General features: G+C 40.4%; 1 protein-coding gene across 6 annotated transcripts in view; it reads left to right on the forward strand.

The window, feature by feature from the left end:
* Window positions 1-15,790, forward strand: part of LOC125457551 (NEDD4 family-interacting protein 1-like) — a 144,692-nt gene that overhangs the window by 11,093 nt on the left and 117,809 nt on the right. For all 6 annotated transcript variants that reach the window (XR_007248674.2, XM_059644217.1, XM_048541954.2 and 3 more), the window contains exons 3-4: window positions 1,654-1,778; window positions 8,740-8,806. Coding sequence is in view for 5 of the 6 variants with exons in the window: in XM_059644217.1 (XP_059500200.1) it covers window positions 1,654-1,778; window positions 8,740-8,806 (192 nt within the window). In the remaining variant the exon portion in view is untranslated. The remainder of the gene's footprint in view (window positions 1-1,653; window positions 1,779-8,739; window positions 8,807-15,790) is intronic.

A 15,790-nucleotide genomic window follows, 5' to 3' on the forward strand; every position in this document is an offset into this window, starting at 1 on the left:
GGCACCTGACACTGGGCTGTTTCAAGTTTGGCCAGGGTAAGAGTACTATAGAAAGAGCATTTAAAACTTTTATAGGTTTGAGGGAGGTCTAGAGGTGGGAGGACGTGGTTGGTTCAACTCGTCCTTAATACATGGCAGGGAGGCTGAATTAGTGCCGAGTGAGACATCTGGTGCTCCTGGAGAGCAATCCTGTTGCCTGGAATTGTGCTGGCCAACCTGATTGCCTGACAGATTGACCAGCAACTTCAATGGTCATCACTGTGCCAGTGCTCCATAGTGGATTCGGCTGAATCTACATCCAGTCCTAAGAAATAGATTCAAAAGATCCCGGACCAGGCAAGTTGGCGACATTGGGTGAGTAGAATTTGTCCACCCTGGGGAGAGGGTTTTGGAGGGATCTGTTTTAAAATCTATGTGGAGATAGAACAAAGGAAGTGGAGGTGTTATTATCTGAAGTGGTGTCGCTGATGTACGCAGGACATAGTACGGGTTCAGTTGCAGTTCCTGATTTAGTAAGATTGAATGTGTCAGAAAGAAAATTCTTGTCTCACCTGTTCTAGACTTGCCAGGTCATTACATCTCTTTTGATATTGATCAGCTTGCCCAGTAGTTAACGTGGACTTTATCAGCATCCCTGCCACTTCTTTACAAATTTAGTTCTTCACCCAGGACAGACAATCTGTTCTGTCAGAATTTCCAAATATGTCTGGAGGTCCGATCCACAAAGACAAAAGCTTTTTTATAGCCATTTTTTGCACTGTTCCATAAATCACTTGCTGAAAATGAGAAATGATGCATTGCTTTCAGACCACTTGGCGAAAAGCTCAGTTGAAACATTACAATTACTCACTGCTCAATGCAGAGACAGCTAAACTAAATTGCACACTGCTCTGAATATTAACTTGTTCCTGCTCTTAAAACCTGTACATTATTAATGCATTTTAAAGTTCAAGAATGCAAAATTAATATTAAGATAAATTGATCGCTCAGCTAAGTATATTGCTTGAATTGCTCCAATTGAAATTGTTCTCCAATCCTTTACATTAACTTAATCAATCAGACAAGACAGGATACATGGAATATTGATCCAGTAACAATGGAACAAGGTGGATCTCAAATAATATGAGTTCACTAATTGGGGTTGTTAGCTTGGTCAAATCAGGGAATCCCGGCTGATGGATATCAACAAGAGTGGGTTTTGCTCACTCTAGGAACCAGGTCTGCGCTTACTGGCTGAGGGTCATGTACTATGCACTTCTAAATAAAAGGTGACTTGGTGATAGGATATCAACCTTTGTGAAATTATTTCAGCTCCCTTTCAGTTAATTTCCACAATGTTTTATGAAAGAAGCCCCATATCCCGCAAATATTTGAGGTCTGATTGTACTTGATCCTACTAATCTATGAATCATGCATATTCGTATTGCTCTGTTTCTTTGATTCACAAGAATCTTCCTGTTTGTTATGTCAATGAATTTTGGCTTGAACCACAACCTCAAATCAGTGAGAAAAATCATTCTCAATGTGCAGAAATTTTAAATCCAATTGATGATTATATATACTAAATGATACAATTGTCAATACAACATAACACGGTCCATATATTTGTTAACTCTTCTGAATTAATGTGTCCTTTCATTTCCTTTTTTTTAGTTGCATTTATATTTAACTGGATTGGATTCTTTTTATCCTTCTGCTCAACGAACACCATTGCAGGCAGATACGGAGCCATCTCTGGGTTTGGGCTGTCTCTTATAAAGTGGATTCTTATCGTAAGGGTAAGTGCTCAGTGGCTCATGATGGTGTCACAAATACTTTTGAAGACTCTTATCTCGTTATTTGGCCGTGTTTTATTTCTTCTGTCATTTGGACTTGAGATTGTGTATTTTGTTGGTTTAACTGTTTAATTGTGGAAGACATAGTATGGATTATTTTCATTAGGTGACTATGTCAAGGATCACGTGACGTAACGATAGAAGATTTGGCTTCAAATTCTACCTCTCCCTTGAGAGGAGTCATGGTGAAGAGGCTAACTAAAAACAATTACTGAAGGGTTGAAGTCATCCTTCAGCTGAGTTCTGGTTATGCTGGAGCCTTCTTGAGCATTCCTACATACTGAACCTGAGGAAAAGTGAGCCCTGTGCTTCAGTCCTTAGGGCTCAGGTGCCATCTACCATAGAGATTTGTCATAACAAGCATGAACAAGTTGATTTGAAATGTTAAGAGAGTATTTGAAGATAAATGGTCTGAAAGTCTAAAATGTGCTGGATTGAACCCTCAGGAGAGGCACTAGCCCAGAGGTGCTTTATGTCTACAACTGCAGTTTTGAGATTGAGAAACCTAAAGAAGAGCAGGATTCCCAACAAAACAGCAGCCCTTTTAAATCTTTACTTCCTGTTTCCCACTAGTGGGTGAACAAGTTAATAGTCCAGAGGTCTTTGGGACCGAAGCCTCCAGTAGAAGGTTGGGCCTCAGAAATGCCGCTATGAGGGAGGTCAGTTGAGGCATTGTGAACTGGAGTGGCCAGTAGGGCATTGATGCCATCTACACGAGGTGGGGGGGGGGGGGGGTTCGTACAATGTGGTACAATGGCAGTTAGGGATTCTAATGATGGTTGCAAGCAGTGCGTGATACTGGTAGAGTAGGAGTAGTCAGACTGTTGGGGATGAGGAAAACTGGGAATAATGAATCATAGAACCCCTATGGTATGGAAACAGGCCACTCAGTCCATAGATTCCACACCGACACTCCCAACCAGATCCGTATACCGTTCCTGTAACCTTGCATTTTCCATGATGAATCCACTTAACCTACAAATCTTTGGGACCAAGGGAGGTAACTGGAACACCCAAAGAAAAGCCATGCAGACACGGGGAGAATGTGCAAGCTCTGCACAGTCTCCCAACAGTGGAATCAAACCTGGGTCCCTGGCACTACTTCAACTGAACAATCAACTACATTCCTATCCATAAATACTGCCTGATTGAGTGAAGTTTTGTAGCACTTTTTAACTTCGGGTTTCCAGTATTGGCACAGCCCTGCTTTTGTTTCGGAGCATGATTATTATATTTAAATAATCTTTCCTTCCTCCAAAAACTAGATTAGTCATCTTTATCTCATCTATCCATCACTAAAACTAGAAAAGATTGGATTCCTGTGTTGTTCTTTTTTAAAAAATTCTAATCTTTAAATCATTCACTAGTTTTGAGAGTTACATTTCAGCCCAATGAATCTGAAACTAATTATCTGAATGACCCCCTTTTTTTGAACTAGTGATTTAACATGAAAAGGGATGAACTGAGTACAATATGGTTTCAATGATGATTGAAAAGTTCTGCAGAGTGTTAATGATGGTTGTTTTTGTTAAATAGCTACAGAAAGTAAATGGTCTCAGTGTTAGTGAGGAGGGAGTGGCAGTTTTCTGCACTTATTGTGGAAGGGTTGGTTTCGTTCAGGTCCTCCCAGATTTAATAGCGGTGCCAGATACCTTTTTTAGAATCAGTTTGAAATTGGAGGTGCTGGCAGATTAAAATGTTGGTTGCCTGTGAAGTGGGTAGGCCTCCCTCATGAGACTGCAGCTGGAGAGTCGAGATGAAATAAGGAGGAGTTGTACATCAGGGGGTTATTGTTGGACAGATCAGGAAGGACATTGAGAAGAAATTGAATGGCAGTGGGGACTCAAATAATGGGCCCTTTATTTGCTGTCATAAGGGTAATCCTATGTTCCATCCAGAGATTTCTTCGTTTTGCTCCAATCGTTCCTGGAAAATGTGTGCAAAAAGATCCATTTCTACATAAGATCTGAGGATCACTGTTTATTGTGAAGGTGATGATTTATTTGCTTTTTATGCAGTCTCTGTGCTGAGCAAAATATCCTCCAACATTTGCAGTCACTCTTGAACATAGAACCCTGATGGATCAACTGAGCATGAGATAGTGCAGACTGAAGCTTCCTCTACTGTGACTAACGTCATTCACAGAGCACATTCTCAGTAAAGTATTTCAGGAGCTTAGGTGCACCATTTCTGTTTTATACGTGTCCTCTGGCATTTTGGTGAGATCGATCATCCTTTGTAAATCATGACAGTATTCTGGCTTGAGATAACAAAGTGTGGAGCTGGATGAACGCAGCAGGCCAAGCAGCATCAGAGGAGCAGGAAAACTGATGTTTCAGGCCCGGATCCTTCTTCAGAAATTTCAGAAGAAGGGTCTAGACCTGAAACGTCAGCTTTCCTGCGCCTCTGATGCTGCTTGGCCTTCTGTGTTCATTCAGCTCCACACCTTGTTATCTCAGATTCTCCAGCATCGGTACCTCTGAATTAGTATTATGGTTTGATATGTTTTTTGGAGAAAATGCACTCAAGACATTGTGGCATTGTTGTCTTCAAGTATTCTGAAGAAAGTAAACAGGAAAGATATTTGATTCAGCCAAAATGGAATTTTAAAAAAATCTCAGAAAATGTTGGAAATACTCCACTAATCAAGCAGCTTCTATAGTGAGAGGTGTTTTAGGTTGATGCCTTGAAAATTCATTGAACTGCAATGATTCCTCTGTCTCCTTGTATCTCTCTCTATAGTTGCTACCTAATCTGCTGCTTAATTCTATTTTTTTGTCAGGTTTTCAACAGGTTCTGTATTTTGCTTTGTGTCAACTATCATTACAAATATCCTGCAAGCTGGTTCGATGTTTTGCTTGCATGTACGCTGGGTATATAGTGAAATTATATATGTTCCAGATCTTATTGCTTTATTTTACAATGTATTCTAAACAAATCTGCTGCAGTCCATGGTATCATTCTTCTGCTGGAGTGTGTGGCCTGAATTATGCAATCTGCTTCTATTATTAAACTAACAGTGAATTTATGGTAATTAGCAACACAGACAAACAAGATAAAGAGAGAGAGTGCTGCATGTGGCATTCATTGAGTGTCACAGCATTCCATATGTAATTGAATCTTCAGCTCGAATGTTCCAACTTGGCATTTGACATGAACAGCAGTTCCAGAACTTTTCATCATTGGAAGTAATTTGTTTCTGTCACAGCATCCCATTGCTGCATAATGTTAAACATTTCTATAAATCACCCGATAATCTTCTCTGTTCTACCGAAAACAGCCCATTATTTCAAGCATTTGTACTTTCAAATAGCTGACAGCTTCTGGTCCTAATGACACTGTGCTATATCATTTATATTGCCTTAATAATCTTCTTTTAATATGGAACTAAAAACTGCACCCACAACTCCAGCTAAACTCTTATTTAAAATTTCCATGGATTTAGCATTACATTTCACCTTATATATTCTATCCCCTTTGCTATCTGGCGAAATGTGAGACATTGTGTAAGAGTAATACGTTAGTTTGAAGCTGCTTGAAATAAATGCTGGAGTTGATAGATTCATGGTGTATGATATGGACTGGACGGAGCCAATGACAAATGTAATTTAACATCTATCTTGTGCTTTTTGCAGGACTTAGGTTCAGTGTAAAATACCTGTACAGGTAGTTCTCCTATAACACGATAGTTGCGTTCTTGTGTGACCTTGTGCCACAGAAAATCATGTCATTGAAAAATTTGTATAGAAGATCGCTATGCCTGTACAGCAAAAAGTTTCCATAATCCCAACAGAGCCCAGTATTCATCAATCACATTACAGCCAATTTGTGTTAATGAAACATGCATTATAGCAGATCTACCTGTATGGGCACAGTCTTAATTCAGTTGTTGCACTTAGTAGAATTGCTGTTGCAAAGATTAATTCATGCCACATATGTTAATTAAAAGAGAAACTAAAATGTCAGTGTGGCGAAATTGTCAACCTTTGCTTTTTGAGCCACAATGTTGTGGGATTTATCCCCAATCTAGGAGCTAAGCATAAGACTGCAATCTTTGTCACTATCTTTCAAATGAAATGTTAAACAATAAGACTGCCTGCTAGAACAGGCTGACATAAGAATTCCAGTCACAATGAAGGGTCCTACCATATCTTTCCCCTACCATTAATTAATTCTCTGTGGGACATTGCTGTGCACGACTTGATTGTTGCACGTGCCTATTCAAAAATGATGATGTACGTGCCAAATGCAAATGATATGATCATAAAATATCTTGACATATCTCACCAGTACAAGAAGATGCTGTTAATGAGATTTTTTACCTTAGAAATGTTTCAACAAGCATTAATGTAATCTTTGGAATTAATTATTGGTTACTAACCAGCCAGCCAGACTCACAAATGGAACCCTGAGAAGGTAGCCCTTTCACTGGGGCTAGGGTTATTCCCATTTGACTTCAGATGGCCCTGAGAGTCAATGCTGTAAGAGCTAAAGCGATCCTAGTTGGACAAACAAAATGAAGCTGCAAACATTGAGTCATCTTTAAGCCTCGTTTCTGCTAATCTGTCCTTAAGCATTCTGGTTTTAAGCACATCGTATGTGACCTGAAATAGAGAGAGTATGCATTTCAGTTTGGGTGAATGCTAAATTCTTTTTGTGTACTTTTCAATGTATTGTTTCAGGTACCTTCAAAATGATGATAGGTTTTTTTTCCACACATTAGACAGTCAAGGATCAGTTATGATTGTACGGTAGCACCTACAGCTCTAAATCCATCGGTTGTCTTTCAAGACCAGATTGAAAGATTGAGCACAAAATCTAGCCAAATGTTCCAGTGGAGTTTTCCAGTGGAGTACGGAGGGAATATTGCAAGGGCAGGTGCTGTCTTTTGGTTGAGAAGTTAAAATGTCTGCTGGCTCAGGTGGTGAATATAGAAAATCGCATAGCACTATTTGAAAGGAATTGGGCACATTTTCCAGGGTCCTTGGCAATTTTTGTCCTTTACTAAAGCTGTTCGGATGGTTATCTCTTTAATATTGGTGAGATATGCTCCATTTCCTATTTATTGATTGCTAAGTGCTTTGGACCATGGTGCAGTAGTGAACGGTGCTTTATAATGGACAGCACGGTGGCTCAGTGGTTAACATTGCTGCCACACAGCTCCAGGGACCCAGGTTTGATTCCAGCCTCAGGTGTCTGTGTGGAGTTTGCACATTCTCCCTGTGTCTGCGTGGGTTTCTTCTGGGCCTTCCAGCTTCCTCCCACAGTCCAAAGTTATTACGTTCAGGTGGGTTAATAGGTGTCCATGGATGGCCAGGAAAGGTGGATTAGCCATGGTAAATGCAGGGTCACTGGGATAGGTGGGGGGAATGGATCTGGGTGGATGCTCTTCAGGGGATTTGGGCACAGATCTGATGGCTGAATGGCCTCTCTTCTGCATTGTGAAGGTTCTGTGATTCTATGGTATAAATATCTGAAAGGATTAATACTGAGAAGTGCCTTAAGCACCATCCATTATGACAATATCATATGGCGCGGGGACATTGCCCAGATATTCCAATGGCCAGAGAATCACTTCTGCAGTGCAGATGGGAATTGCCTGTGGAATTCCCAACAAAGCAGATTCCAAGGAAACAGCCCAGCAAATTGAAGACTCCAAAGGGCAATTTGCCTGGATCCTTCCAAATGTATACATTTTAGAGAATTCTGAGGGTTCTACTATGATTGAGGAATTATTATTCAGGAAAAGTTAGACTATTCAAAATCTAGTCTACATTGTGAGTAACTATTTAAGTGACAACACTGCCCCCTCCCCCACCCTCAGCTTACTCATACCCTCCCAACCACAACTCTTCCAAACACATAACAGTACCCAGACCCTGACCAGACACCCCTGGAACCTACACTACCCGTGCTACTGAACCTGTCACCCCATTCTGCCCACAGGACTTGAGCATCCTTTCCCCTGCTACTGAACCTGACAACCATCTTACCCTGCTGCCAGATCAATATCTCATTATTCTGACAACCTGGACACTGACACACCCACCCTCACCACTGGACATCCCTTCTTCCTCCCCAAAACCAGCCGTCCACCCTGTGTCCGGACACCTTTACCTGTCCCTTGTCAGACCTGATACCTAAACACTGCATCACATGACTTGCACCCTAACCTGTACCCACGTGACACCCTACTCCTTATCTACCCCATATTCTCACCTCCCAACCTAACCTTACACTAACTTCATGTGTTTACCATTTCACAGTGGCTGTCTGCAATGCTGGACTGCTAAATCACTGAGTAGGGGAATTGATTCTGAACAAGGTGATCGGGTTTGCGTTCTCTGAATATCCTGCATTAAGAGGGATCTTTCAGATTTAAAGTTTGCCGCAATATTTCTGAAAGACCCCTGATCAGAATCTCCTGTTAGAAATACAGAGCTTTCTCTTAGTGTAAAAATTGAGCAGAGTGGCAAATTGCATGTGATTGTTACTTCTTGGAAAACTGTTGATGATATCAATGTAACCTGTAGCTGCTAAGTGCAATAGACTACTTTTTGTTCAGTACAAGAGTCCCATCTAGTGAGCCCAGTAAGTGGATTTTCTCTAATACACTAGACTAAACAGATCCGTACACATGTTGAGGATGGTGGCAGCTAAACTACCAAACGGTGAGGTAGATTTGGCTTAGCAATGCATACAAGATGAGGTATGCAAACAATGTGTTCAAATAAGTTGGGTAGGTTAAATGAATTATTGCTCTGTATATGCCACAGTCATTGTATAGCTACATTATCAGTGTGGTCTACACAGCTTAGTATTTATTTTCCTTGTCTGCATTGCTTCCAACTTCAGTTTCAATTGAAAATTTGCTGTATTTTAATACGTATATTTCTTTTCACAGTTCTCTGATTATTTTATTGGCTACTTTGAAGGGAAAATTTGGCTCTGGTGGATTTTTCTTGCTGTTGGTAAGTTGTTTTCTCAGGTAACTTTCTGAGGCTTCATTTGTCAAATCCCAGTGCTTTGGCTAGAAAGTTGTTCATTGCAAGCTGAATAAATACATGTGGATATACGGGAAAACGCAGACAACAGCATTGTTCATTAGTCTAACACCATTTTCCACTGCCAATATTGAAGTGGCTGATGCTGCTGAGCTGTAGGATGGTGAAGGTTTGTATTCCTTCTGATGTTTGTCCTCAGTTTCCAGCTCACAACAATGCTGCAGATCTCACAGATCCTTTTTAACCATCACATAGCTTAGCTGTGTTCCCCAGTTGTGTGGTGCAAAGCATGCAGGGATTATCTGATGGCCTCTATCTATCTATAATAAACCTCCTTGATCTGAACAAACATGGGAATTTCACATTGAGGAGATATTATTTGACACTTGATAGCCCCAATGGAATATGGTATTGGTGAATGTATGCATGCTGTGTCTTATGACATGGCATTCTGACTGGTACCTCAATACAGACTATAGCACCTTGCACACAGAGCAGATCCCACAGTTAGGTAATAGCATTCCAGGAGATTCTCATTCAGTGCGACATTGCCCCTCACTCATCTGGAGGACATTCCATCACAAGGAAACATTTTGCAAGCATTTGGAGGCTGCTTCACGTCCACTGGAGACCAGTACTGTTCCTAGGCTTCCAGATGCAAATATACCTCATCAATCTCTGTAGATGCTTGTAATGCAGGTACCATTGGAGACAGGCTCATTGGAACTATATGAAGAATATCAAAAATGAATCAGCTCTTTTGGACAGTGATTAGTCAGCTGTTGCAGCATGCATAAAATTCAATTTAACCATCATCACCATAATCCAAACATAGAGACATAGAACCTTCAAAAAGGAGACCGAGGAGATGTCTCTAATGGATCTTTTATATTCTAAACCTGATTCAGGTGTATGATGCATGAGCCAAGTGGCACACACAGAGTAGATGACTGTATTTATTGTAAGAGGAATGAGAATTTCTATTGAAATTCTGCCATCCCCTAACCCCAAAAATCACCCAAGAAAAGAAGCAATGCATATATGATGATGGTGTAGAAATGTTACAGGCTAAGACAAGCAGCTCCTGGACTTTGTGAAAGATTTAAGATCTTGGAATGTGTTTGTGAATCGTGGAATGTAAGTGCAACTTCACACCCTTGTGTTACAATTACTTCATATCCATTACTGGATTAATTTGAAATGATCAATAACACGGTTGAGATTGTTGTGGCCAGTATTTTTAGTCAACATTGTTGAACACTGCATGAGTTCACATCCAGAATTCTGTGATTATAGAGGTCTTGAAAGTGTACTGGGTAAGTGGCTAAATACTGTAATTTGAAGGGCCAGACGTCACTCAAAGCACAGCCCATTTCCTTAGATAAAAGCAAACACTCCACTTGCTGCCAGGTGGCATCCAGTTTTTGTTTCCATGGAGCATTTGCAGTTTAGTTGAGGATGGAAGGCAACACAATAAACTTTTCACAGAATGAGTTGCAAGCTCAGTCTGCCAATCCGTCACCTTCCAAAACTTCCTGATCCTTTCTACCTTATAATTCCCGTGAATCCCATTAGGTTTAAGCATTTAAATCAACCATTTCATTGAGAGAGAAACCAAGTTAACATTTTTAATCCCTTATGTCACTTTAGAGCTGAACGGTGTCAGCAAATTTTTTAAATACTTTTGGCTGAGGCAGAGGAGGAACAAGAGAGCAGATGATACAGAGCTCCATGCAAAAAAAAACAACACGGTTGTTAATGGTGGTGAAAGAGAAAAAAAAGAGAGAAACTGTGGGAGGGAATGGGAAAGAATGGCAAAAATGTGAAGAGCAAACACAATGCAGTTAGTTCCTTAAGTTAAGGAATTTAATATTGAGTTCTAGAAAGTGTAAGGTACCTATGTGGAAAAGAGGTGTTGTTCCTTGAGCTTGCATGATGCTTCATTAGGACCTTGCAGCAAGCCCAAGACAGAAATGTTAGCCTGAGGGCAAGGTGGTTAATTGAAATGGCAAGCAACTGGGAGCTCAAAGTCATTTCTACAGACAAAGTGGAGGTGTTCCATGAAGCAGTCATCCCATCTACGTTTGGTTTCACCAATGTAAAAGGGATCACATTGTGAGCAGGCAGATTGAAAGAAGTACAAGTACAATGCTGCTTGACCTGAAAGATGTGTTTGGGGCCTTGGACTATAAGAGGGAGGCCCTCCCTAACACAATAGCAAATTTCCATCTGACTGTGTGGCACAGTGGCTCAGTGGCTAACACCACTGCCTCACAGCACCAGGGAGCCAGGTTTGATTACACCCTCGGGCAACTGTCTGTGTGGAGTTTGCACATTCTCGCTGTGACTGTGTGGGTTTGCTCCAGTTTCCTCCCACAATCCAAAGATGTGCAGGTTAGGGTGATTGGCCATGCTAAATTGCCTGTAGTGTTCAGGGGTTCCTAGATTAGGTAGGTTAAAGGGGGATGGATCTATGTTTGGATGCTCTGAGGGTTGGTATTGGGTCAAAGGGCCTGCTTCCGCACTATAGGGCTTCTATGAAAGCTGCAACCTAATATAGAAAATCAGACTTTTTTTTTCTCAATATGGAGAATCTCATTTTTCCATTCTTGCCATGTTTTACAAACTGTCTCATCATTGCCCACATCATGTTAATTGCACTTTTCAAAAAAATATTGTTTAACCTATGTTCCCAATCAATCTATCTCCAAGGTGTTATTACACATCTCTGGAGCAAATGGAACTTGAACCTGGATCTGTTGGTCCAGTGGTAGGGACACTTTAGGTAGCATTTATTGTTATAAGGGTTGGTTAATCATCAGTTTGTTTATGGCTTTGTGTTATGTTGTGCCTCATGTGTGTCATGTCTTTAAGAGACATACTCAGGATAGCATGTGATCTAAGTGTACAAAGGTATACCTCATCTTACCCTCAATTATTTGGAGCATCCTGGAAGTAAATGCCTTTGATATAAACTATTGAAGTAATTTTAGGTGAGTGAGAAATCTAATGTTTGCATTTATGGGGTGGCACGGTAGTTCAGTGGTTAGCACTGCAGCGTCACAGCGCCAGGGACCCAGGTTCGATTCCAGTCTCGGGTAACTGTCTGTGCGGAGTTTGTACGTTCTCCCTGTGTCTGCGTGGGTTTCCTGCAGGTGCTCCGGTTTCCTCCCACAGCCCAAAGATGTGCAGGCTAGGTGGATCAGCCATGCTAAATTGCTAGTAGTGTTCAGGGGTGTGTGGGTTGTAGGGGGATGGGTGTGGGTGTGAGTGAGATGCTCCAAGGGGCGGTGTGGACTTGTTGGGCCAAAGGGCCTGTTTCCACACTGTAGGGAATCTAATCTAATAGCTGTAATAAGCATCTGTCAAATTCTTCACTAGCATGATACCCACTCACATTTCCTTATGTAATGGAAGATAATGCAAGCACTGCCATGTCAGGAAATGTATTCAGTTGGAGGCAATATCACATCATAGTCAGCAGCAGTAATTAACCAAAAAGAAGACTATAATGTCTTGCTGGTAGATGTTTGGAAAACTAATTGATGACCAGCTGGACGACCCCATTGAAAAGCAGAAAAATCAAACAATCAGTAGCGTCACAATCCAGCCCCACACTTTGCTTTCTTGGATTTTCCAGCATCTGCAGTTCCCATTATCTCTGATCAGCAGCATCAGTTTTTTTTTAGCACAGACAGCTGTATAGATTCAAAGACCAGAAAAAAAGGGTTAATTTCTTTCAGATTAGAATATAATTACTTCACAGATATAAGGAATTTCTAAGAGTGCCTTGCTTAAAACTGAAAAGGCTAGAGTTGTAAATTCAATCAAAACTAACTGCTGCACACCTCTACTGAAGTATAATGACTATTTTATCTCTCCATCACTTTTCAAAAAAATGCATGAAAGGAAATAATCTCTAAGGATATGATTTTGAAATCAGATATAAACTACACATCTCAATGATTACATCTAGCACTCGCAACAGATTACCAAACCCTCTTGATCTATATGTTGATGCTTTAGGCGACAACAGTGAAGCAGCTCTAAAGTCTGGGACTTCTCAAACTGGGGTCTGCATCCTCCCATAGGTCCGTGTGAAATCATGGTGGTCTCTGACGCAGCAATGTTATATTCCAACACTGACAGCTTTACTCTCCCTGTTCTTACTGAGGGGCCACAACAATCTCAAAGCCTCAAAATGGTGTCCCGGCAGGAAATAAGTTTGGGAGGCACTGAATTACACTTTCGTCAGAGCCATTCCGAATAGCCGCAATTGGAATGCTGAAGATAAACAACTACAAGTGTTCGAAAAGATCAACATCTAAAGGTGATCTGACAGTATTAAAGAAGTCCCTGAGATGATTCGTTCATTTTGATGACCTAGCAATGCAACAGTACGTGATCATTGCTGACAGGATGAGCATTATTTTCAGTTGACTCAGTATCTTGAACAGATAGTTGGAGACAATGAGGACTGCAGATGCTGGAAGCCAGAGTCGATAGGTGTGATGCAAGAAAAGCACAGCAGGTCAGACAACATCAGAGGAGCAGGTAAGTCAACATTTTAGGCCTAAACCCTTCATCAGGACTGGGGAGGAGGAGGGAAGCCCATAAATAAATAGATGGAGGGGCTTTGGGCTGGGGGAAGGGTCGCAGAGATGGTGATAGGTGAATGCAGGTAGGAGGTTATTGTGATTGGTTCATGCGAAAGGTGGAGCAGATAGGTGAGTGGGAAGATGGATGGGTTAGGTCAGGTCAGAAGTGGGAGCCTCACACCTTTAGACTCGCGAACAGAACGTGTCAGATTATAGATTGCAAGAGTGGCAAGATGCGTGCTAAACAAGGGAGTGGCCCATATCATTATCATCACCCATGATCAAATCTTAGAAAAGTAGATCTTACAGTGCATATTACCAAATTAATAACTTTTAAGTGTCAAGCAATGTAACAATATTTTCACATTGCACTGCTGCATTAGTAATCTCAGTGGAGAAGTGATTACCATCCCCAGCACAATTTATACCTGGAAGGCAAATACTAATGGCACTTAGCAAAAAAACTTATTCGCTTCTGAGACACAAGTTATTCTTCTTCAAAGACAGAGGAAAATGAAAAAAATGCGCAATGAATGAGCATGTAAGGAATGTACAAGGAGCTAACATGCAGAAAGAATGTAGAAAACCACTCTGATAATGATAACTGCACAGTGATGTTGAGTAACAGCAACTTATAATGAGAGAACAAAGTTATCAAACAAGTGAACTGAGAACTACACATAGCTCTCCAGACCTTATCTGTTTTTATGATTATCAAATTGACAACATGTGCCTATGCATAAACTTATATACCTTTTTGAGATAAGTTTTTATCTTTAGAAAAAGAGAAATATGTTCTATCTCACAGTCAATATGTCAGTACACTTGTAAGAGACATGCTGATGATTTCATCACTGTATCATAGGATGTAACCCATGGAATGAAGGGTTTAGTACTCTTACTGTATTTCAGAACACTTGAAGTGTAACACACTACTGAAAGCATGCTCATCTGTTGTAGTCTATTAACTTAATACTAGTTCAGACACTTAAATGTCTGAGAAACTTAATGTTTGTATTTCTTGGGTAGATGCAATAGCGTATTTAGATTCTTTACTATCAGTATATTCATGCTCTGTTTCATGTATTATGGGAGATAACATAAGAAAGGCATATCAGGTAAAATACCGTGTTGGAAATAAAATCACATCAGTTGATTATTCTGAAATTAGGCATCATTCTATAAGTATTCATTCTGTTACAATAAAATAAGTGTCAACTCAGGTGTTTTGATGATGTAATATGCCTGAACAGGTTTGCTTCATTTAGTGAGCATTCATATTTGTTCCATTGGATAAATTCTGTGTACTTCGGTTGCATTTTTCAATTAAGCACCTGCGCTACAGATTACTGCCACTTGATGGCAATGTTGCATCTTAAAATCTAAAATTAACAGACTTAAAAAGCAGCAATTTTGACCTGGCTTTTGAGGTGACATATCTCGACAATTGTATGTGTATAATATTTTAACAATGGTGACCAAATTTAACTAAATAGTTTCTAACAATATTCGTGGCTTTATACTACATATATTGTAGTCAGTTCTGTGGTTTGTTTTCAAGTCTATTGAAAGTATCCATAAGTAGCTAATTCTTGAGAGAAAATGTTTTATGGGATCCTACATTTTATTCTCCCACAAAAATTTAGAAAGAGTTCTAATTAGAATGACATTGACTTAAAGGCTATAAGTTTACAGCTTAAAGGAGTCATTGCTCTCCGACATAGGGCAAGTGGAGTGGTGAGAGCTGAGAAGAGAGCAATGGGGGAGCTGGTGAAGGATGGAGTAGATATGGAACTGTGACTGGGATGGTGTCATAACCCTATAAGGTCCCGGGTGATCACCAATTAATCTCTTTGCAGAGCTCATTGAGTATGAGTTACCTTGTTAACAGGAAGTGGCCTGGTCAGCTGGAACTCACCAGATTAACCCTTTGACTGGTCCTAGGGGAGCCCTTTGTGGTGCAGAGATAGTATCCTGACCCCAAGAATAAAAGATCCAGGTTCAAGTCCCACCTGCTCCAGAGGTGTTTAATAACATGTCTGAACAGGTTGATTAGGGGAACAATAGGTTCAATTTTATTTTGAAAAGCATTAGAAAGTAAAAGAAAACCAAAAAGAGTTAGTGGTGGGGAAATTGTTTTTCATATTTCTAGGTATTAAAAAAAAGCAGACTTAGTACCAGGGTGTCATTGGAGAGGCAATATGTGGTGCATATCAATGCTCCCAATGTCTTTAGGGAGAGGTGGGTAAAGCAATACTTTATTTCTCCTTCTAACTCCATTTTAATTTAGACCCCTCCTTCTCTCCCTAACACCCTTACACATTTTAAAGGCAGCATTGTCCTTAACAGGCTT

The sequence above is a fragment of the Stegostoma tigrinum genome, chromosome 1 (assembly GCF_030684315.1).
Source record: "Stegostoma tigrinum isolate sSteTig4 chromosome 1, sSteTig4.hap1, whole genome shotgun sequence".
NCBI classification, from domain to species: Eukaryota; Metazoa; Chordata; class Chondrichthyes; order Orectolobiformes; family Stegostomatidae; genus Stegostoma; species Stegostoma tigrinum.